The 23,960-nt window shown below is 42.8% G+C and overlaps 1 protein-coding gene across 3 annotated transcripts in view; it reads right to left on the bottom strand.

Moving 5' to 3' along the window:
- GALNT18 (polypeptide N-acetylgalactosaminyltransferase 18) overlaps positions 1-23,960 on the bottom strand; it is a 515,166-nt gene that overhangs the window by 125,623 nt on the left and 365,583 nt on the right. For all 3 annotated transcript variants that reach the window (XM_054971155.1, XM_054971154.1, XM_054971156.1), the window contains exons 5-6: positions 23,060-23,257; positions 17,618-17,732 (exon numbers count right to left, since the gene is read on the bottom strand). In XM_054971155.1, coding sequence (XP_054827130.1) covers positions 17,618-17,732; positions 23,060-23,257 — 313 coding nt within the window. The remainder of the gene's footprint in view (positions 1-17,617; positions 17,733-23,059; positions 23,258-23,960) is intronic.

The following is a 23,960-nucleotide window of genomic DNA, read 5'->3' as shown; positions in this document are numbered from 1 at the left end:
AACTCCACTGAAAGTGGAGAGTACGATGTCCTTCAAGATCTCTACCTTCCCAACAAGCATCACTTCTGCTTTGTCTGAGTTCAATTTCAATTTGTTCATTTTTAGCCATTTCACAACAGTTGTCAGGCAGCAATCCAAAATTTCTACTGCATCCAGAGGGGACCTGGACAGTGAGATATAGAGCTGGGTGTCATCTGCATATTGGTGACATCCAACTCCATAGCTGTGAATGAGTTCTCCTAAAGTCTTTAACACAGAGGTTGAATAACATGGGAGATAAGATTGTGCCCTGTGGAACCCTGCAAGATAGCTTCCATTCTGGAGACAGCTGATCTCCAACCGCAACCCTTGGGTCTGTCACATGAGAAACAATTTAAACCAGTCCAAGACATCCTTTGATGCCCACTTCTGTCTCTAGACATCTCAACAGGATGGCATGGTCTACTGTGTCAAAGGCTGCAGACAGATCCAGGTGGAGCAATAAGGAGGAACGTCTTTTGTCTATATTTAGCTGGAGATCATCCACTAACGCTACTAGTGCTGTCTCTGTCCCATGTCCTGATCTGAATCCAGATTGGAGTCTAGAGTGCTAGCGTTTTCCAAGAAGATCTGGAGTTGGTCAGCTACCTAATTACTTTGCCCAGAAAGGGCAGATTAGAGACTGGGCGATAATTGGCCACATCATTTTTGCTTAGGGATGTTTTTTTAATTGGTGGATGGATAACCACCTGTTTAAACTGCCGGGAGAAGATGCCCTGAGTTAGTGATTGATTTACAGTGGACCTCATTGATTCACTTATGTGGTTCTTACTTGATTTTAACAGCCAAGATGGACAAGGATCGAGCACACAAGTAGTAGCTTTCATAGATGTCAAGATCCTGTTAATATCTGTTATTGTAATTGATTCAAGGCAGTCCAAATACAAGCCAGACGGTGCATTAAGCATTTCTTCCATCTCGTTTGCATTGCAGCTAGTATCTAGATCAGAGCATATTTGTGCTATTTTATCAGCAAAAAATGTAGCAAAGGCCTCGCAGCTGATTGTCTGTTCTTGGGACTGTAAAGGTTCAGATTTAGGGGTTAGGAGGTGTCTGAATATCTTAAACAACTGGGATGGTCAAGAACTAGCCGATGTAATTGTTGCTGAGAAATAACGTTTCTTTGCAGCTTTCATTTTTGCTTCATAGGCCCTCCAGTGGGTTCTGTAGCATGCTCTATTTGCTTCCATGCGGGTTTTTCACCAATGTCTTTCTAGACGTCTTCCAACCCTCTTTAAATCCACCAGCCCCATGGTAAACCATGGGGTGGGCTTCCATCCCAAGTGCCGGAGGGGTTGACAAGGAGTAATGGTGTCAATAGCTTCAAGGAGCTTTGCATTCCATGCTCTCACAGCCATCATCATGGAGTATGTGTCTGGGATTCTAAAATCCTCCAAGGCATTTTGGGATCTAGAACGGTCTGTGAGCCTTCATGAATGGATTATTTTAACTGGACCCCCTATTTTGTGGGGTGTTGGGGCCATATTCACTTTTGCCTTCTGTAGTTGATGGTCTGACCATGGTTCAGGCTGAATCTCTAATGATGAAACAAGACTTTCCCTCAAAGACTCAGTGCAAAATATCAAGTCCAAGGTGTGGCCTCCTTTATGTGTAGGGCCTGTCACTATTAGAGACAGGCCCAGGGTTGCCAGGGAAGCTATAAATTTCTGAGCTAGGTCTCACTTGGGACCGAGCAAACAGTGATCTGTCCATGACAAAAAAAACTCACCATCAATTCATCTTCAAATCACATTTCATCTTCAGATCACATTTCTTCCATCCAAAACAAAATACCAGGTCAAGAGTATATGTACAATTTGTAGGACCAGTTATTACCTGAGACGAGTCCATGGTTGTCAAGGCAGCCTTAAATTCTGAGCTGCTCTTGACAAGACAGCTTCAGCAGCCCCAGCTCAACCAGCCCAGCTCAACCAGCCTCAATTGCACCCCCAAAACCATCTCTGTTATCTCAAGCAAGGAGAGTGTTAAGTAGGAAGCTGGGTAGTATACCAACAGAAACCTAAACTTGTCTTTCAGTCCCAATATTATGTATACAGCCACAAAACTGAACGTGTCCTGGATGGGATAATGTGCTAGGGGGTTAAAGTCCTTAAAGATATATACATAAAGTTGTACATAAAGAGAATTCCTATTCAATTTCATTTCAGAGGGTTTTTTTAATATAAGAGACAGATTTGAGATGGGCAGCTCAATCCTGAGAGGTGGAAAGTGCACAGGGAGAGAACTAAGGCTTGCGTGGGTGTAAATGGCTCTTACATCGACGTAAACCCCTCTCCGCTGGCCCCCACCCGAGGAGCACTACTCCAGATGGGTCATCGCCAGCAGCCATGCTTGATGGCCGGGTGGAGATGTAAGTGCAATGGAAGTTTCCACTGTCGGTGCTGGAGGGGGCAGGGCGTGGGTCAGGCCGCAAGTGAGTCCACTTCCAAAGCCACTCCAGGCCCGGGAATGCCCCCTGCAGTGGCAGAAAGATATGCCACGAAAAAGGAGGCATTGCCTGTAGGCATCCATTGAAAGGGAAAACTTGAGCCCTTCTCCCGGCGCCCAGCCCTGCCTCTACAGCCTGAAGGAACATAGGATGGGAACTACCACTAGGGCCAATCCGTGTATGCTTCCGGGGTGGGCAAGCCCCCCTCCCTACACTGAATCACCTGTTCACACACCCTACAAAACCTCCAGTTGCACTGCTCATGACCTCAGATAGGTGAGCATGCAGCCGGAGGCTCTGCCCGTCAGCCTCCTGCCCATCAGTCTCCTGCCCGTCAGCCTCCTGTGTGCGAGGTGGGAGAGTGGGTACTTACGGTGGTGGGCCCTGAGTGCACTGGGGGGACTCAGCAGGAAAACTTTGCACTCGCTCAAGGGAAGAAGGGAAAAGTCCAGAATGTCTGGCTAACTAACAATAACCACTCAAGTCTCCTTGCAGGTTATCTGACTCTGAAGTTCCAACTCGGTAAGGAGCGAGGGAGCACTTACACGAAAGAAGGAGATGGGGTGACAGCTAACCCGGCTCGCTGATTTATGTCAGCTGCCCCCTCAGCTGCTCGCCTGACTGCTAGGCTCTTCAGGTGAGGCTCGGCGGGGGAGGGAGCAGTGGCGGCAGCACCTGTCTGCCCCAGAGGCAGTTGCCCAGAAAACTACTCTTGACACAGCCAATGGGGAGGGGGGTGCTACCCATGTGGGAGCTCTGTTCAGACTCCCTCAGCTGGGGCCCCTCCTGGCAGAGGAGGAAGTGTGGCCAGTGGTTGGGTTGACTGGGTGTTCATAAGATCCTCTTGCTGGAGGATGCTCAGCCACTTGACTTTCTCCCTCACGGGAGCCAGTTTGGTGTAGTGGTTAAGAGCATGGGACTCTAATCTGGAGAGCCGGATTTGATTCCCCACTCCTCCACTTGAAGCCAGCTGGGTAACCTTGGGCTAGTCACAGCTCTATTGAGCTCTCTCAGTCCCACCCACCTCACAGGTGTTTGTTGTGGGGATAATAATGGCATACTTTGTAAACCGCTCTGAGAGGCCATTAAGTTTTCCTGAAGGGCGGTATATAAGTCGAATGTTGTTGTTTTTGTTATAAGATTATAAGATTATCCCAAGGCAGAGTGCTGTCTCGCCAGAGGTTCATGCATCATGTAGTTGCAAGCTGCACCTGTGGAGCTGCCGCCACAGCTCTTAACCGATGGACACCTTCCCAGACGTTGCAGATTGGGCTTGACCTTGGCTGCGCAGTGGCCTGCATCATGTGCAACGTGTCTGTTTCCTTTGCATGCAGATCACCACTCATCTGGGAGACCAAGGGGCATGACTGTCTGAGCTTCCCGTAAGCCTCCGCAAGTGCCATTCAGGTCCTGCCCAGGGAGCACTTTACGAAGGCAGCCTGCAGCTTGGCCACATTGGCAGGAAATACTTCCAGAGAACCTCTGAACCCTTTCTAGTTTAATAAAATGTGTTGAAAAACAAGAAACTGCTGTCTGTTCGCTCGCTCCCCTGACATTGACATTAGCTGCCACCCCCCCAACCCCCCATTGGAATGTCTTCTCACACATCCCCTCAAATTTTTCCTGGCTTGGGGCTGGGATCAATGGAGTGGCCTCTGCTGCCAGGAGGAGCAGGTGTCAAGTGGCGCCCTGTCAAGTTTCCCTGTCCCCTTCCCTCCCCTCAATTTGAGTTCAGGCAGTGGGGTGGGAATTGAAGTGTGGCCCATGAATGTCTGACAGGACAGGGGGGGGATGCTCCACTGAAGATCATTCTCTGACAGATTGAGCTGCTTGTGTCTGATAAGCCAGGCAGAGGGGAAGGCAGAAGTTACTGCAGGGAGGTGGGGGATGTGGAGCAACATATTCAGATCTCCTCCTCCAGGAGGATGGACCACCCTCCATTTCGCTGTTTGAGGAAGCAGAGATGGACTTGGGAAATCTGGCATGGGGAGGGGGTGAATGGCAGCCACCAGAGCAGTTTTTCTGCTCCTGCAGGCTGTCAGTCCATGGGGGGTGTCACCCCTGGACTGGGGATGGCTCTCAAGGTACAACCCGCGTTCTCGCATCGTTGTGATGCAGTGATTGTTCAAATGGCGCTGCCACAAGTCTGTGGCCACTTTGCACTCCTTTCTGGCCTCTCACGTGGTTTCCATTGGGCATTCCTGTCACTCATTGTAGAATCTGCCCCCCACCTGCCTTGCCAGACCCTGGGGGCTGCTCCCAAGTGTTGCAGGCTTTCTGGTCCCACTTTTCAGGGAAGGGGAACCTGTTTCTTGCGGTAGCGTCAGCGGCGGGGATTTGCAGGCACATCAAACTGCAGCAACCGGTCTGGCCCTCACTGGAAATGGGGGCTGGACGGGATCATTCGTTTTCGTGGCCATGTCGGACGCTCCTCTCGGCAGGTCCGAGAGGAAGCGGCCGAGCAGCCTGACCGGGCGGCTGATCTGCAAAGGTTAGCCCCCAGGACTCCCAGGGAGGGAGTCTGGGTCCGGGACGCGGCGGGAAGAGCCCTCTGGCAAATTGAGGCAGGGGGTAAATTGCCCGTTTGTCCCTATAGAGGCCGGCAGACGTGCGCGGCACCTTGCGTGCTGCCGGGCCACGGAAAACGGCAAAGAACAGGACTAGGCGGAAGCCTGTAAGTAAGCGAATCCCTTCTGTCACTACAAGCGCATGTGAAGGAGTGGTGGGATCTGAAGTTAAGAAGATTCGGATTCTTTCCCCCTCGCAGAGTCTCGGAAGATTGGCGGTCCCCCCCCCCTAAAATGGCAGCGAAAAAGCAGAGTCCTGCTCTGGGCAAGTCAGTTTCGGCTGCCCTGCAGGGAAGAGGGGAGTCGCTCGAGGAATTGGTGAAAAGAGCGGTCATCGAAGCCATAAAACCCTTTGTTGACAAGCTGAATGAAACAGATCAAAGGGTGGGCTTAATTGAGAGCGATGTGAAAGCCATCAAGGAAGTAGCGGGGGGGCAGAGAAATCTGCTCGGGAAAATGCATCACTTATGAGAGCAATGAACAAGGAGCTAAAGTTGGTGGAAAACCAGCTGATTGGGCTGCAAGTGGAGCGAACACAGACCATTTTGCATCTCCAGAATGTTAAAGAGGAGGAAAACGAGGATTTAAGGAATCTTGCCTCGGAACTTTTAGCGACACCCGCGAGGGCAACTAAAGAAGAAGTAAAAAGCGCCATTTTGGGAGTCCGTCGGGCTTTTTCAAAATATGCAATGAAGCGGCAGCTGCCTCGCAAGATTGTTATTGAGTTTTCATCTAGGAGGGTCCGGGACACTATCCTATATAACTCATATAATGCGGACTTGGACTTTCTGGGAAATAAAGTCAAGATACTGAAGGACGTTCCATTTTTAGTTCGGAAGAGAAGACTTAAGTATAAAAGGCTGGCAGCTCTCTTGAGGGAACGTGGCATAAAGTACAAATGGCTATTTCTGGAAGGAATCTGGTTTAGTTATAAAGATCAAGCTTACAAGATTAATTCGGAAGATCAGCTAAGGGATTTTGTGGACAAAAATCAAGAATTTGGGCAAGACACCAAGCAAAAAGAAGAAGATTCGAAGCCTGAAGGGAGGGGGGAGGCAACGAGCGCTGCGGCTGTAGCTGCTCAGAGAGAACTGCGTCCGAGGCCCAGGGGGGAGAAAAAGATTTAATTTGAATTGTAATTTGTATTTTGTAAGATCAACCATTCCATCATTACTTTATTAAGCTTTAATTTTTAATTATGGCAGTATGAAGGGAAAGCATTGAAGTGTAGTGTTTAGTGTTTGTATGCTGCCTTCTCCTTTTTTCCACCCCCCCTTCCCCTTCTCTTTTTTTCCTTTTTTTCCTCCCCTTGTACTATTGTAGTTTCTTGTAGTTTACTGTTTTAGATGTAAAAAAAAAATAAAAAAAAATAAAAAAAAAAGGAAATGGGGGCTGGACGGGTGAGAGGATGGGTATTTGATCCAGACCTTCACTGTCACCTCTGTCTCCCTCCCTAGTAGGGATGCCTGCTCACCAAGGGGGGGCTACTGGTGGCAGCAGGGATCGTAGTCTCCCCATTGGCTGTGCCGCTGCTTGCTCCTCGCCTGCCTGTCAGGGGAGCGGTGTGGCCATTGGCTGGTGTGAGTAGGGTTGTCAGGGGAATGGCAGGTGGGTGCTCCTGGCAGCAGCCGTGCCTCGTCTTGCTGTGCTTGGGCGCCGGTGGGACTCTCCTGCAAAAGTTCATAGAGAGCCATGGAGCAGCGCCCCATTTATGTCGATGCACGAGCGACAACGCTGCCTCGGGGCGTAGGAGTGAGCTGTGAGATACTATTAGTGCAGCAGCCAAGAGACTAACAAGTAAACCAGGAAGTCAATGATAAACAGAGTTCAGTGCAACCTCGTGCATGTTTACTCAGAAGAAAGTTCCTCTTTATTCAATGTGGCTTAACAACAGAACAGGACTTCTTCAGATAAGACTGAGACTGAAGGCTATCCCTTCCTCATCACTATTTGCTTTTGACTGCTGCATACTTCATGTCCTTTTCAATTGCTGAGTGTTCATTTACTTAAGCCTTTGCTGAGGGCATGAATAATTCTCCATATACATGCAAATTCAGAACTGCATGGCATCATGGAAACTGTAGTTTATGCTAATGGAGCAATACATATGCAGGGGTTTTCAGAACCTTTATAAAAACTGTGATGGTCATCCTTACTGTCTTCATCCTTCCAGACAACTCCCTGGTGGACAGCCTCATTTGTGTCACATATGCCATAGCTTTTGCTGTGCCAGAACTTTTCTGGTAAGTCCTTTCGAATGTGGAAAAAGTGGGGGGGGGGGGGAGGATGCAGGTATCTTGAGTCAAAACCAATTCTAAAAATTTGAGGGTCCAAACAGAAAAAAAGATAAAGGTACAATGAGTAAAATATAAAAGCTCTTAGATCATTTGAAGTTACTCCATCTTTAAAACTAATTAATTACTCAGAGTCTTTGTTAATTACCAAACAGACTTCACTTCACATTAATTATGTATTTACAAAGCATCCTCAATCAAAAAGGAATACACAGATTTTTCTTCCAAAAATGCCAGTGTTTTATTTCCTTCCCCTTTAGTTAATTGCTTCATTGTTTACATTTACATTTGTGTTTGTTCTGTAGGGATTAATTTTACACTCCATTTCACAAACTATATAACTTCTACAATGTGTTGTTAAACTCTGTGTGTTACAGGTGGGGGTGTTATTGTATCCTAATTGCAAGAAGCCTCCCCAAGGATTGTGTTATCTCGAGATAGCCATTTCAAGGGTCACTCAAGGCAGGAGAATGTTTTTCATTATATCCATCTTACTGCAGGACTCAGAAGAATAACTGAGGTGTTGGTCTTCCTATTCACAAATTTATGTCTTGAGTAGTAAGCAGGAGACTGTAACTTCCTTTTTCAAACACTTGATTTCTGCCTTTTTCAGTGCCCAGTGATCTGTTGTGTCAACAATCTTGTATTAGTGACAAAAACAGCTCCATGTTACCATTATGTAGTCAGCTTTATCAATAAATCACAGAAACAAGTGACATCAAAAAGAGATGCAATTATAAACAAGAGAGTACAGACCACTCACCAAGAATTACATTAAAAAGCCTGGGGGAAATACTTCTTTTAACTTTTTATCAGTGGGCATGTGCACCTGCGCATAGAGGAAAGAGAACTATTCAAATGAACTGAAGATAATATTCAAATTAACTGTAGAAAACTATACTCCACTTCTGGAGTTAATTTTAGATATGAGAATGAGTAGAATGTAGAGTAGTTTGTGAGGTCAGGGAACAGTGAAAGACCTGAACAGGGGAAACCTGCTGATACAGAAAAATAACACAGTTGACCAAAGATAAGGGGGAAATGAGGTGGACAATTGCTTCACGAAAGTCTGTAGAGTAATCTGAATATTGTGTGGAGAAGATGGCAGGCATTCACAAAAAATAACGTAAAGTTAAGAGTCCTCTCCTCAGTGCTTTTAGACACAGGACCCATCATCTTTCACCCTAATCTATGAAAGGGGGCGCACACAATTTTTTTTACTATGTATATTATTATTTTCTTTTTGGTCTACTTTCTCACTCTTTTAAGAAAAAGACCCTCGTGGCAGTGGTGATACCAGTGAAAATCATCTTTGTGATGTTCTTCTGGATCCAACAGAAGATCACTAGTAGAATATATTATGGGGGAAACAGAGGTGCAATAATATACTGTGAAAGGGACATGGAAAGGCAAGTGTTGATGTCAAGGGAAAATGTTGATGCACATCTTGCAGAACTAGGAGATCAGGTAAGGCTATCTCAAGATGGTGGTTCTGTTAGGGCACTTAGGGAATGGTCTTGCCAACACAGCAACTACTTTATTGCTAAAATGTTCCAAAATTCCTTTTTAGCAGCCTATAGTAGCAACGACTGCTGTGTCATTAATTAATCATAGCTGTACTCCTCATCAAAACAGATACCTGTTCACATACACTGATGAATTCAACTCCTCATTAGCTCCCTATAATGTCAAAAACAGACACTTCCTTCAGTAAAGCAGCAAACCTATGTTTCAGTGGATGTGAACAGCCAAGGCAAATTGAACTCCCAAATTTCTGAGTGTTTCCTCTTGTCATCTGTCATGGACCAAAGGGGGTGGGGGTTGTACCACATATCAACTGGTGTTGCATTGATCGTCTTTTTCTATCTTGGGGGACCTTTAAATAATATGATCCCATCCCCAGAAGAAGAAAGATCATAAAGATGATTCATAGGTGAATTGGTAATGCTGTCTCTGTGTGTAATTATACATGGTACAGCTGCAGGAAGCCTGTTGAGGCATTCATGGGGAAAAGAGGGGGAAGAGAAAATTATGCTGCTGGAGGCTTGACATAAACAAATAGAACAAGCCACAAAGAGCAAATTTACACAGAATGAGATGCAGTGGAAGCACAGAGAGATAGAAGAAAATAATTTCGGTTCCATTACCAAAATAGGTCTGTTTCTATGGCAAAACGACAATAATTTCAAAATCACATCTCAGAGTACTACAGTCAACAGTGCCCATGAGATTCAGGATACAAAGTACTTTTGCAATTATTCTGTTCACATTGAAAACCACTTCTATATTCTTCAGCTAACTCCAAGCAAGTGTTTCATCCATCAACTTCCAAGTTTAGAACTTCCAGAACTTTTTTCACTGGTAAGACTCCTTTGTCACTAACTACTCAGGGGACAGGGAAAGGAGAAAAATGGAACACCAGATAGCTAGGGTAAGGCCTCATCGCAGTCTTAGTGATTCCCGAAGGGAGAAGCCAAAAGGCTCTTGGCCTGAGAGTCACAGGAAGATCAAAGGAAGATCTGCTCGCAAAGAGAGAGAGAAACAAAGAGGAGAGAGAGAGAGAGAGTCTTTGTTTATAATGTTTGTTTACAGTGTATTTTTGTATAATAAGCTGTTCTGAGTCCTCTGTTGGGGAGAAAAACAGCACACAGTGCTTAAATACATAAACAGAAATATCATATAGGGGCAGGAATGAGAGGGAATAAATAGCAGAATGTGATATGATGTGAAAATGGGTAGAAGCGTTAAGAAAGATCACTTGGGAACTGGTTGTCATGGGATAGTGGGCATATCTCCTAACACAGTGATCTGCACAGCAATAGGTACAATGGGAATGACTTGCTCCCCTACAAGTGGCTGAATTATTGGAAATTCAATAGGCAACGGCTTCCATAATGCAGTTTTGAATTGGCAGCCAGGGGAGTTATTTATTTATTTACGTTATTTACAATCTACCTTTCACACTGGGACTCAAGGTGCATTACACAGAGCAAGTCAACACAATCAACAGGATGGGACATCCAATAAGCAATGCAGCAGGATTTGTATTGTAAAAATTTAATTTCATTTGTGTGTGTGTGTATTTTTATAAACAATATCATTTGCAATGTATTTTCAACAAAAAGTGCTAGGGATCAGAGAATGTTGTTTTCTTTAGACATTCAGATTATTGTATATAGCTTGTTTTATAGTTATTTGCATTCAGTTACAGATATGTTTGCATGTTTAGAGGCCACGATCAGCTCATTTTCATAAACTGGAAATAACAGTAATCAAATCTGCTTACAATAGATGGTGTAATTATGCAATTATAAATAATATATTTGGTGCATAAAACATATAATAATTATTATTCATAAATGCTCCAAGCTATTGATGCCATAAGTCTGCAAAATGTTTTGTAAAGACAAATAATAATTTGGGTAGCACACTAAAAAATTATAGCACAGGAGGCTGGTTTGTGTAGTGTAACTGTGAACTGCTTTTGCTCGCTGTTGCACAGCACAATCATGACAGAAAGTTTAGGCAAGTAATATGCTGTTTCCATAGTTATCATGACAGGTAAAAAGAACTAAATATATTTCTTACAACAAGTTAGAGAAGGATAATTTTTCTTGGTAGCAACTGACTGTCTCCAGTCAGAAAACACATGGCAAAGTATAACAGTTTCTAGCATGGTTTGGACAATGCTCTTTTTCAGCCTACCCGTAAGGTGGACAGTCCCACCTTTTCATTGACATCTGCACAGCATGTAAAATCCAGCTGTGTATGGCAGTCAGAATGGGAAGACACCACCTCTCTATTCCCCTTCATAGGAAGAACTAGGGAAACAATTATTCAAATGAGCTTCAGTCTTCAGATTCATATCTACATGTATAAAATAATTTCCATTTGAGTGGTACTGACAGGGAGGAAAGTGCTCACAATGGATATGTGCAAAACTAAAAGAAACAAAGATAGTTATACATCCTGCTTTCAAGACAGTTGGTCTCTTGTAAAGTAGGCAGTCCCAAAGAGCAAGATTGCGGACAGCTAGAAACATCCTTTTCAAGGCTGAAAGAAACTGATTCAAGATACTCTTTAGACTGTACTCAACATCTGCTAATCTTAAAACAATCCATATTTCTGTTAGTAAAAATTGCTGAAGCATTTATCAAATGAAAGGAAATGATTTCATATCTTTTGAAAATGTACAATCATCCAGAATTCTGTACAGATGTCCTAAGGTCACATCTTCAGTGATTAGCATTTCTATTTCAGCTGTAACTTTTTAGTAGCAGTTCAGTTCCTTTCGGGATTTATTGGAATTCTATATATAGACTACAAATCATAATGCTGCCTCTCAGCTCTCATTAGGTAACGATATATCTAAATCCCTTGCCCGCTGTTATTCTCCTGGAGGGCTGCTTTGAGAAGGGAGTGAGGGATACAGTCAGAGGGTCAAGCCCCATCCTTTAAAGTGGCTTTGTCCCAAGTTCTTTGGCTATAGACGTCCATTTTTCTACACCTTTTTTAGCCTGTATATGGGAATGGGAAGAACAAGTGGACAAGATTTGGTTTTGGCCTTCAGTTGCTGATCATTTAATGAACAATGATATTTTATGTGATGATCTTTTCCCCTGGTTTTGGAATAACGTCTATTGTTCGTGTGCATATGACTAAAGAAATCATATGTTCACTTTTCCACAAGCTTGGGCTTAGCTACAGGTTTGCACCTGGATCAGAGGAAAAGTAAAAGAGTGATATCTGTAACATCTAGCACTGACAATATTATGCTTCTCTAAAACCTAAATACACATAAATCCTGGTATTATGTAGGTTATTTTGAACATACACTCAAAGATCCATATACACTCTATCACACTCAATGCTACACTGGAAAAGAAAAAAAACCCACTTCTGTACGCTCAAAAGACATTTTTGGATACATGACTGGGACTCTGAAAAAGAAACATTTTGAAACAAGATACCATGGATCTAGATGACCTGTTAGAACAAAGGATCAATAACAGCTACGTAGAAGATTCTTCATTTAAATATTATTGCACTCTCTGGTACAACAAGTATAGAGTGTATATGGACTTTTGATACTTATTGCTCTGAATGTACGATGGACTAAATAGCACTTTGATCTAGGGATTCATGCAATATGGACATTTTGAATATACCAAGACTTTGTTAAATGGATATATGTGCAATATGTTATACACAAACCGTGTAAGTCGTATTGACACCAGCATTTAAGCACTAGCACTTTATTATTTATAAAATACGCAATTAACTGGATGACTTACAAATATGAATGGTTTATTTAGCATATGGCACTTTAAGAGGTTTATTCCTTCTAAGTACAGAGAGGAAATATTGAATTACCCTATACTATTCAGAAGTCTATGTTATGGTAGATGAGTAAGCTATTGTGCAATATTAGTTATACATTTTATTAAATACCACATACTTGTTATAGAGCTTGCATTTATTTTTGGTGTTGATTGTGATACTTAGTAAGATTTCATGAGTCCTTTTTTGCATGGTTATATTAAAGATGAAAGCATTCAGTTGTATTTTGTAGGTCAGGCTTGTTTTCTCTGGAGACAGCAGAAAAAGATATTGGGAAATTAAAGCAATCCTGAGGCCTTATTTAAGTGATCCAGCAGACCCCAAAGTTTCAATTACACAGAGGATTGTGCTTTTTTCCAGCCCTGTCTGTCAAAGTGATCTTCAGCTGTTAACTTCAGCATAGGCTAAGCAAAGCTGACTGACTAGTATATTACTCGAGAGCTTTGGGGCCATATTCTGTCATGCAAATTATTAGGAAAGCCTCATGGGCAGCATTGATCAAACTCCTTGCCAGGGTAAAGAAACCGTACGTCATTCAGCTCAAAAATCAAAGTGTCATCTGTTCTGAAGCACAGCGCACAAGCTGAAGAAGCTTTTAGGGGTGGCCTCATGACAACTCCTGACCCTCTGCCAGAGGATGTTCCTGTTGCTTGTCTGTAATGTAACTATGTGAAGAACTTGCCCTTTTGTCTGCTGCAGTAATGTTTCAGCTTTGACTAGTGAGAGGGGAATTGGGGAGTGCGAAATGACAGCTTCTACAGTACTTTTCACAGCCTCAACACTACACTTGAAGATGTTCCTACCGCTTACTCATAATCACTTGTCTTTTCCTTTATACCTGCAATCCAGACAATGCAAGCTTCATGAAAATACTGCATAAATTACATGGACCAGTGACATTCTCACTGTGTCTGAGGGAATGCTACAGTCTACGGGAAACTCATCAGGATTTTTTCACTGTCAAGATCAGAGTCCTAGAAGACAGCTGGCCCACCCCACCACTATAGGGATTCTTCTGAAATATGGGACCATCATCAGCATGGATACACATGGGGCAAAGAGGAAGCCTGTAAGGTCAAGGCAGCACACTGTGGGAACTGTCCATGCAACTTATGACAGGGCCTAGAATCTTCTGGTTTCTGATCCTGCTTTGGAGGGCAAGTACAAACCATTGTTTGTGTGTTTGGTTGTAATAACCAGCTGTGATTTGTGATGAACAGGAAGTAACTCAGTGAACTGGAGAACAAAATAGGGAAAGGGAGTGGGAGATAGGCAGAGGAGCAGAAGCAAACAAGGTGAGATTTCCCTGAAGGTAGGACACTGAAAACTACAGATAAATTCTACACACAAAGCCCATGCAAGCGTAAGATAAAGAAACCCCAGTCCATGTCCACAGTACTACACAGCTTCCTAGGAAATCATCATAACCTCCTATCTGCCTGTCTAGTGAAACCCACTGCATGTCTCTGAGTTGTCTCCAGCCAGCAGAAGCTTATGCTAGAATAAAAATAAATAAGCCTCCAAACCAGAATTGGAAACAAGCTTCAAACCGTAATTTGTTATCCTAGTTCACAGGGCAGTCACAAACTATAGTTTTCCAGTTTTGATGTGGCAGCAACCTGAGTTTTTCTGTAAGTTATATTTATTTATTTAAGTTCTTTATAGTCTACCTTTCTCACCGAGGCTCAAATCAATCAAGATTTAATCAAAGCACATTACACAGTGTGGGTCAATACAGTTAATTTAAAGGCATTTTAATAAACATGTAGGAGCCCTGTGGTGCAGAGTGGTAAGCTGCAGTACTGCAGCCCAATCGAACCTGAGTTCGATCCTGGCGGATGCCGGGTTCAAGTAGCCGGCTCAAGGTTGACTCAGCCTTCCATCCTTCCGAGGCCGGTAAAACGAGTACCCAGGTTCCTGGGGGTAAAGCGTAGATGACTGGGGAGGGCAATGGCAAACCATCCCATATAAGTCTGCCACGAAAACATTGTGATGCAATGTCCCCCCATAGGTCAGTAATGACTCGGTGCTTGCACAGGGGACTACCTTTATCTTTAATAAACATGTAATAGGGTGTATACATGCAAATTTGCAAATATTTAAAAACCAGGAGAGGGTCTACAGCAATAGTAGTAAAGTTGATAGTCACTCCCTATCCTTTTACCAATGTATCTCTTTGAGAGAGCTTCCTTATATTACAGTCCTCCTATCTGTGTAAAAAGTAATCTTGAACAATTCAGTTTTATATAGTTTGAGAAAAGCCAGGAGAGTGGGAGCTTTCCGAACCTCTTCAAGTTGGCCATTCCATAAAGTGGAAGCCTTCATAGAGAATGTACATGTAGGGGCAGCTGTTGATTTTGCCCAGATGCAAGGTGGCATTTGCAGAAGGCCCTGACATAGTGGAATATAGGAAGAGAGGTGGCTTTGTATATATAATGGACCAATGCTATGAAGAGCTTTGTATGTGATAGTAATTAAATTGGAGCGGGAAAGGGGATGGGGGGTGTTGAGCACAGGAGCATAAGGTCTGGAGCAACTGTTATGTAAGAGCATTTTCAGAAGGGGAAGCCCCAAAAGGTCCTACTGGAAGACACCAGTTAATGGACTGCAGTTAACAGTTTTATTCATTAGAAAATATAACAAAAAGGTACTCTGACAAAGTGAATATTGTCTAATTATGTTACTGGGGCAAATAGGAGATCATATCCTTTGCAGGAGGGATAGGAACTGGGAAGTGTCCTTGCTCAGACAGATAGTTGCAGATCTCTTTCTCTACTTCAGGGGCTCAGAGGTAGAGCATGCATTCTGCATACAGAAGTTCCCAGTTTCAGTTCATACAATTTCCAGGTATAGGATACTAGGTAGCAGGCTTTGGGGAAACCCCACTCTGTTTGACACTCAGACAAAGCAGACTTCTGAGTGAGATGAACCAATGGTCTGACTCAGTACAAGGCAGCTTCTATATTCATTTCAAAGGTAGAGAGGATCATATATCTGCCCATGAGTCATTTCCAATCAGAGTTATCAAACTAGGATTATTTCTGGAAAGAACAATATCTAGGTGCCTAGGAAGAAGATGGCCATTGCTACCAACACTTGGTGACATGTCATTTTTTGCAGCTGGGTTAGGATTTGATAGTTGTCTCTTCCATAAGGCTGCACCGTCTACCCTCCTCTTCCCATGGTGCTTTTTATGCACTTTTAGATGGCAGGCACCATAGAAGTTGGGCTGTATCTGCCCTGGAATCAATGATCTAGGAGATGGGGTGGGATAGAGACCTTACCCAACTTAGCTCCTGCAATAAGCAGACGAAGACAGAATTTATTAAGCTGCTTAAACTCCCTGCAGAGGGAAATACTTCATTTGTATGAAGTAGCAGGCAGGCAGGCAGGCCTGCAGAGATAAAGGGAAACAGGCAGATACCCAAGCTTCATGATACACTTTATGGATTTTTAAATGTACTTATATATGGATGGAAGCTTCACACTCTCCCAGTATTAAACAAACAAAAAACAAAATACACTCCAAAACAGATGTGACAATTTCTCTATGTAAGAGAGAGCTGCTGATTCAAAGTTTATAATTTCCTGTAAAAGCTCTAACAAGCCCTAGATCAGTGATATTCAACTTCATGGCTCATGGACAGCCCCATTAGCAATTACCATCAACCAAAAGAGCTGCATTTACTTCCATCCCTGGCGTGGAGGCTTGCAGCTGGTGGCAGCCGTTCTATGGTAGAAATCAACTGTCAACCACAACCACCACCGGGCAAGGGTCTTGCCTGCTTTTCTGAAACAAAGTAGGTGACATATTGAGGAATAGTGCTTAGAAGGGCCACAGCTGGCTCCCAAACTACTGAGTATCACTGCTTTAGATAATTTAACAGCTCAGGAAACCTGGACCTATGATTATATAGAATCAGAGACCCTTCTCCTCTCACCAAACCGGTGGGATAGCGAAATAATTGACACAAACTCAAAGTGCTCAGCCTCAAATGTCAATTGGAGCAGTCTTGATTGGCTGGAAATCTTCATTTTGAATGGCATGCCTCTCATGCTAAATCACTCTCTCCCCTTGCTGCCCCAGCCACATTCACCTCCCACTGCCTGAGAAAATAAAAACAGACAATGAGGTGCAAGAACGGTCAGACTGGAAGGTTTCTACCTTCATTTAAATGAAAGAAATAATTTAGATCAGATCATAAATCTTTCTAACATTCTCAAATGCAGCATGATTCAGGTTAGAAGTCAGTATGACGGTATATACCTAATATTTTAACAATTAATGAAAAATAATTTTTCATAACATCTCCTTCACTGCATCTTATGGATAATACAGATACCTGGCTTTTCCCCTACCATAGCTAACTGCATCCCTGGATGTAATTTCTATTAAGGAGAACAGCAAAGTAAAGGAAGGGTTAAACTCATATGGCCTTGATCCAAATCCTTCCCTAGCTGCATTTTAAAGCTTAATAAAATGTTGGGAGATCTAATAATGTATCACCCATGTAAAATGTAGCTTGTCCCTCATTATGTCTTTGGATTAAAATCAAGGTTTTAAAACTGGTGGGAAATGGGAGCATCTTCATTCAATTAGATCATAAAGAAGAGAGGGACTAATTCAGAAGAGGGGTTTTTTGGGGGCAGAAACCCAAAATAAAGAGTAATGATGAGAAAGTGCAAAACATCTACAGAGGATCAAAATCTGAGTTCACAATGCTTCAGGAATCCATTTAGTAATAAATCATTTCTACCTTCTACATCAATAGCCTAATTGCCTATATGAAAACCATCAATGATTAACAAAGGCTTATCTGACCACAGCAAAATGTGACAATCTAATTTTCTTTGTCTCTTTCTGATTTTTTGCTACTGACCCCATTTCAGTCAATTAAACAACCAATTTATTCTTGATGGTTCCTTACCCTGATCCCAAGCTCCACATTTTCACCTCCATACACCTCCATGCCTTCATCAAGCAGACCAATTTCTTGGAAATATTCACGGTCTACTATGAAGCATCCAATCAGTGCAGGGCTCCTATATGAAAACAACCAAACAACAGCAAAGATTAAAGTATATAAATTTAGCTAGTGGAGTTAATTTTAAATGTACACCATTTAAGGTAAATTCATCAATCATAAATTCTATTTAGCATATTCAGCATCCTCGGCTTGAACAAATCGTACGATTTTTGCATCTGCATGATTCTTTTAAACAGAAGAAACAGATCAGGTAGCTGTAGATGGTGCATGCGAATAAATCATCAGTGCTGGACCATGATCTGAGAGATGCATGTTTGAACGCCCCACTCTGCCATGGAAGCTTGCTGGGTGCCCTTGGACCACTTGCATGCTATCAGCCTAACCTTCTCCACAAAGTTGTTGTGAGAAGAAAATGGACAGCACAGAAAAGTCACTTTGGGTCCCAAAGATGGGGGTGTATGGAAGTTGCCAGTTAAAGCCAAGATTTTAGTAAGAATGGCTGGACTTTGGTTCAGTGTTGTAAGTATTCTCAGGCTCAGGCCTGGTCAGATATGTATTGGCTAAGCTATAGAGCAGTCTCTGAGTTCCCATGTGATTTGACCTTGAGAGATTGTTCTCAGAGAGGCTCTATCTGTCCTCCGTAGACGTTATCATAGCTATAATGCTATTTAACAGCTTGGCCCTGATTGGATCTTGAGTGCTGGGATTCTAGAAAAAATGGCTTCTCAGCCCTTTACTGTTCTTTCTACCTTGGCATGTCCCCATGTCAGACCATCTAGACATGGAGAGGGCACACATTCTACCAAATGGGTAAGATGAACAGCAAATGGGTGCCAGCCAGAGAAGTTTAAGGTAGCAAACTCTTTAGTTTTAGACAGGCAGATTTTTAGATTTTTAGATAGCAGCAGTAAGGTTTTCTTGTTTTATGTCTGTTGCCCGTGTGTGAGTGTTTTATACTTTGCAACACTCTTAAAGCTAATGAATACAATTTTACTTAAGCTGAATCTGGAATTCATAACTTGGGTATGGATGCACCCCAGAGATTGGCAATGTGAGGCCTTGGGAAGGTAAAGCTTTCAGTCTCACAAAACAAAAGGGAAGTGTGTTATGCCTGCCTGACCACTGGAATGGCTGTTATTAGCACCTAGGGTTGGAGGTTTGGGGCAGCTATCCCAATCGGGGTATAAATGAAATAAATTAGTTGGTACTAAAGCTAGATTCTGATATCCATCTAGATATTTCACATCTGGTTATTTCTTTAAGTTCTATTTATTGCACTGTTATTTCTTCAGGATGACTCTTAGGCAGCATTCCATTCAGGTACTGACTATGGAGAGACCTCTATAGCTGCAACAATTAGAAGCACCATTTGCCCTCAGTCTATTATCACAACTCCAGGTGTTTTTGAGATAACTGTGATATGAGACATGTGAACTTGTATGCCCAAAAAAGCTTCATTATGTGATTCAAATGTTAACATTGTGTCATAAAGCAAGATTTTAGCAGGTTCCATTCCTTATTGGACTCAACATCTCAGTTTCATGGGGATCCTTACATGTAGTTAACATCTAACAGGAAAAAATACAAAGGAGGCCACTTTTATAATCATCACATCTTCTGGCATCTTGACTATTAGGGTAGAGTATTTCAATTGGCTGAAAATGGGGCCAAACCATATAAATGACTGCATTTACAAAGCAGTGGAGAACAGAATAATTAATCTGTCCATTATTCTAGTTCTTATTTTGTCATGCAAATTGGCAAACAGGAAAATGCCACTTTTGTCATTGCATGAGCATACAAGTGCACTGAGGACAAGGAGATACTGATGAAAGGAGATAAAGGGCTGTTACAGTAGCAAATAAACCATTCTGTATTCATCAGGATGACGGTGATCAAGCTGTGATAAACTGGGGCATCTGTTTGGATGTGATCGTAAGACAGAAAAATCATAGACCCTAAATTTCCCCACTCCTTGTGTAGTCAGTATCTCTATGGTGATAACAAAATGTCAGTTCAGAACTACAGGAAGCTATTTCAAGTGAACCTTGTGATGAAGAAAATGTCAGCCATTCCTTATATTCCTTGGAACATTGTGTTTCAAAAGCATTAATGCTCTGCATAGGAAAAAAACACACACGCTTCACTTTCTGTCACAGCATTCCAGAATTCTTAAGTGTATTCTGAAGATGTCTGCTTTTCCTGGAGATTTGTATATTGTCACCATGTTTTACCACCAGCAGTGGTCTATCATTACAGGCTGCTAGCTAGTATAAAAATGACACACAAAACTATAGCTCAGGTTTGTAATCTTATATACTAAAAGCCAAGTGCCCCCCTCCCTCCTTCACCCCGTGGATACTTAAATCTGTGGATCAGGGCCACTTTGACACAAGAGAGACAAAAATGGTGCTGGCTGGGAAGGCAGAGGTATTGAAGGACATTGTGCTCCCCACTTTCAATGGGGTTCAGTTGATCCTTGCAGATTCAGTTAACAGCCAAGGATTACACAGCAAAGCTGCTGCTAGAGAAGCAAGCTAAGGCAGTGGCAAAAAATGGCTTCTACAAACTCAATCGGGCCTAGATGATGACCCCCTACCTTGACGTGGCCGATGAGGTCACCTGGATCCATGTGGAACGGTAAGATTGAGATTTGACTACTGCATGTATGTCTCCCCTCAAAGTGAACTTGGGAGACTTCAGTTGGTGCAGAATGCCATAGCTTGATTATTATCAGGAGACAGATGGAGCATGCATATTTCTCCCATTCTACAGTCACTCGGTTGGCTACCCATCAGTTACCAGGTGCAATTCAAAGTTTTGGCTATCACATACAATGCCCTTCCTGGCCTGGTCAAATAGGCAAAGTCTACAGCTGCCCAATATGCCCATTCTTTGTAGTGCTCCCCATCTTGTGGAATGCCCTCTCTCAGGACATCAGGAAAGCTCTCACTTTCTTGGCTTTCCACAGGTGTGCAATATGAAGTTATTCAGGAGGGCTTTCTTACACATGTATTAATGCTGTACTGTAAGGAAATGGTTCAAAGACATGCTTTGATTAAAGGGATAGGGACTGTAGACTATACTACTGCGTGCTGTCTGTTACTATAAGCATGTTCCTACTGGGTTGTTTCCACATTGTTTAATATGTCGTGTCAAATTGCATATGTTTGTTTCATCTTTGTATCAGATTTCTGCTTGTTTCAAATTTCTGCAATCTATACCCTATTGTATTGTTTATTGAATGTTCCTGCTGCGGATCATATTGAATTACACTAATTTGCTTTGAGTCTTGGTAAGAAAGAATAACATAAATAAAAAATAATTCATTTTAGAAATCTCCCTAATTAAACTAGACTTCATGAAGAATGAAATAAAGAGCAGAGCAAAATAATGGCACAACAAAGAGCAGGGCAGAGGAAAACCTTTCACTGCTAATCAAGATTAAATAAAACCATCAATTTCTGACTATGCACTGTGGCAGAACAGCCCCACTGACCCCTGACCCTATCTTTCCCTCTGAGGTATCTGGGGAATAATCAATGGCAGTCCAAGTGTCGGCCTGGTTCCTCCCAAACCTCAGAGGGGGTTTTGCTCCTTCTTCCTGGTACCTGTTGCCACCATTTGGATTGGTAGGAATTGCCTATACAGAGAACCAAGACTCCCCCCCACTCCTCCATGTAGGCTTGCTACAGTGAGGCCCCACCTCATGCCTGCCCAGGGCCTGGTGACAACAGTGACTGCTTGCTGCACTTGTGCCCCATTGGGGGAGGGGGATCAGCAAATTGCCAACAAACCACCTGGAAGTCTATGAGAGCCAGTTTAGTGTAGTGGTTAAAAGCAGCAGGACTCTGATCTGGAGAACCGATTCTCCACTTGAAGCAAGCTGGATGACCTTGGGTCAGTCACAGCTCTTCCATTGCTCTCTCAGCCCCACGCACCTCACAGGGTGACTGTTGTGAGGATAATAATAACAAACTTTGTAAACCGCTCTGAGTGTGGCATTAAGTTGTCTTGAAGTGCGGTATATAAATCGAATGATATTATTACTATTATGTGGTACAGAGAACAGCTAGCAGCATTTACGAACCTGAATAAAGCATTTATTTTAAAAAGAAGAAACATGTTCACACTTTTAAGCACAGCACCAGATTTCACAAGGGATTCCAAACAAAAAGCGTAAAAATGCAATTCCTCCACCCCTCACTGTATACATGCCTTAGCTATATCCGCTCCTGAGGTAGGCCCTTTAACTTGTAAGGTTCCAACTTATTGAGAAGTTCCCATACCTTGTGGTCCTGGTTTAGGCCTCTAGCCTCCACATGCCAAAGGCTGCTTGCAGGAGTCAGATATCTGAGCTTTTTCAGCCTCCAGATGGTATCCACCAAAGAGGCTCTTCTCCCTGTGCCAGGAAATTTTATTATCTCCCTTCACCCACCTTCTGGGCAAGTCAAAGAGGTTGGTCAGAGAGGCTTTCCCTGAAGGCTAAAGAAGAATCCTCTTTGGAAATTAGTCCTCCAAATCTCTGCCCCTCCCTACCTGGAAAGTAGAACTTACATGACCAAAGGCTCAGGCGGGGTGCAGCTTAGAAACCATTTGGCTTCCCCTCCCTCCTCCTACCTGTTCTCAGCTAAAAAGACATTTTTTAAAACTAGGGGTGTAGATTTTGATACAGTCCAAACTTACAAATAAAAAACATTTCTCCACATGCACCAACAATGGACAGCAGTCTTGGTTGGTAGCCTAATGAACGTTGATTATAGGAAAATGGCTAGAAGTTTGAAATACTTTCAAAGGGCAAAGGCAATCAATTCATAATGAAGCAACTATTATGAGCAGGCCAAAGTTATATTATGAGCCTATTATTTTTGAATTTGCAGTTTCACTACTGAGTACAGACAATCTGCAAGAGGCCTCCCCAGCAAACACTGATTGTGGGCTGTACAAATGTTTTCCTTCTAACAGAGACCTCCATGGCTCTTTTTCAAACATTCACCCTAGGACTGAAAATTACTGATTAATAAAATGGATATTTCATTGTAGGCAAATGATTGGGTAGTGTATGTGACATCACTAAATAATAAGATACAATTCAAGAGGACCATAAACTCTTACTCCATGTTAGGACTACAAACCTGATAGGCTACACTGGTGTCCAATTATAGGAACAAGCTAAGCAGGGACTACTCAGAAGTAAGTCCCATATTATCCAATGGGGGTTACTTCCAGAAACATGTCCTTAGGATTACAGCCTATTAGTCCTCAATGAAAAATTATAAGCTCCTAGGGGCCACCTATAAAGCAAACTAGGGTACTTAATAGTATTCATTTATGGACAGATGACCACACACTATTATGCTGTCAGCCAACTTTGAACTATACCTTATAGGAGCTGTAGCGTTTTCTAGCTTCCACCATGACTTTGGAGGATTTAAGTATCGACACCATAACTCCCAGTCAAATCCCTGTGCTGACAGAGGATACTCTTCTATTTCAAAATTGTCATATTTGATGTTATCAAATGATGGAGATATTACTCTTTTTCTGTTCTCCTTGATCCTGGTGAGTACTGGCTCAGCCCTAAACAAACAGAAGACAAAGAGATTGTTATATATTGGCTTCTTTCCCTCTCTTTCTGTACGTGTGTGTGTAAGCATATGCTAGACGGTCAATCAGAAGCCCCACGGATTGACGTAGGAAATTTAACTTCAGATACATTTTTATGGCTCCTACACAGTAGGTTTGATGCCACTCTCTTGACTTGCAGATGGAAGAAATAAGGGCTTTTCTTTAGTATCAAAGAAAGAAGTTATCAAAGACATCATGAAGATCAAATAATAGAAGTGTCTTAAAGAGAAAGGTTTCAGCCTTCTTTGTTAAAAAGACAAACTTCTATCAAGATAGATATTGGCCAGGTGAGATGGCTGATAACTGGAAGAAGATGGCATGTGCTAACGTATGTCAGATAGGCTTTCAGCATACCTGCCATGCATCGTATGTATTTTGCTTCAGTGCCTCTGAGTATATGCGGAGTATATCTAGAGTTGTATGGGCTTGTTTCTAACTGCTTATCTTCCAGGCAAGGTGTTTGGTTATGAGTTCCTGCTGAAGCCTGAGAATGTAACCTTGGACTTATTATGAAGACTGAACTGAGCTCCCCCCCCCCTCATTTCCAAGCAATGCGCACCAAAATCCTAACTATTTTCCCCCTCCAAACAGGGGGGAGGAGAAACTGACCTATAATTGATCCTGCTTTGCCTCCTTTAGGCATTCCAGTCAATTC

This window comes from Eublepharis macularius, chromosome 2 (genome assembly GCF_028583425.1).
Source record: "Eublepharis macularius isolate TG4126 chromosome 2, MPM_Emac_v1.0, whole genome shotgun sequence".
Classification (NCBI taxonomy): domain Eukaryota; kingdom Metazoa; phylum Chordata; class Lepidosauria; order Squamata; family Eublepharidae; genus Eublepharis; species Eublepharis macularius.
This window is presented reverse-complemented; position numbering and strand designations above follow the sequence as displayed.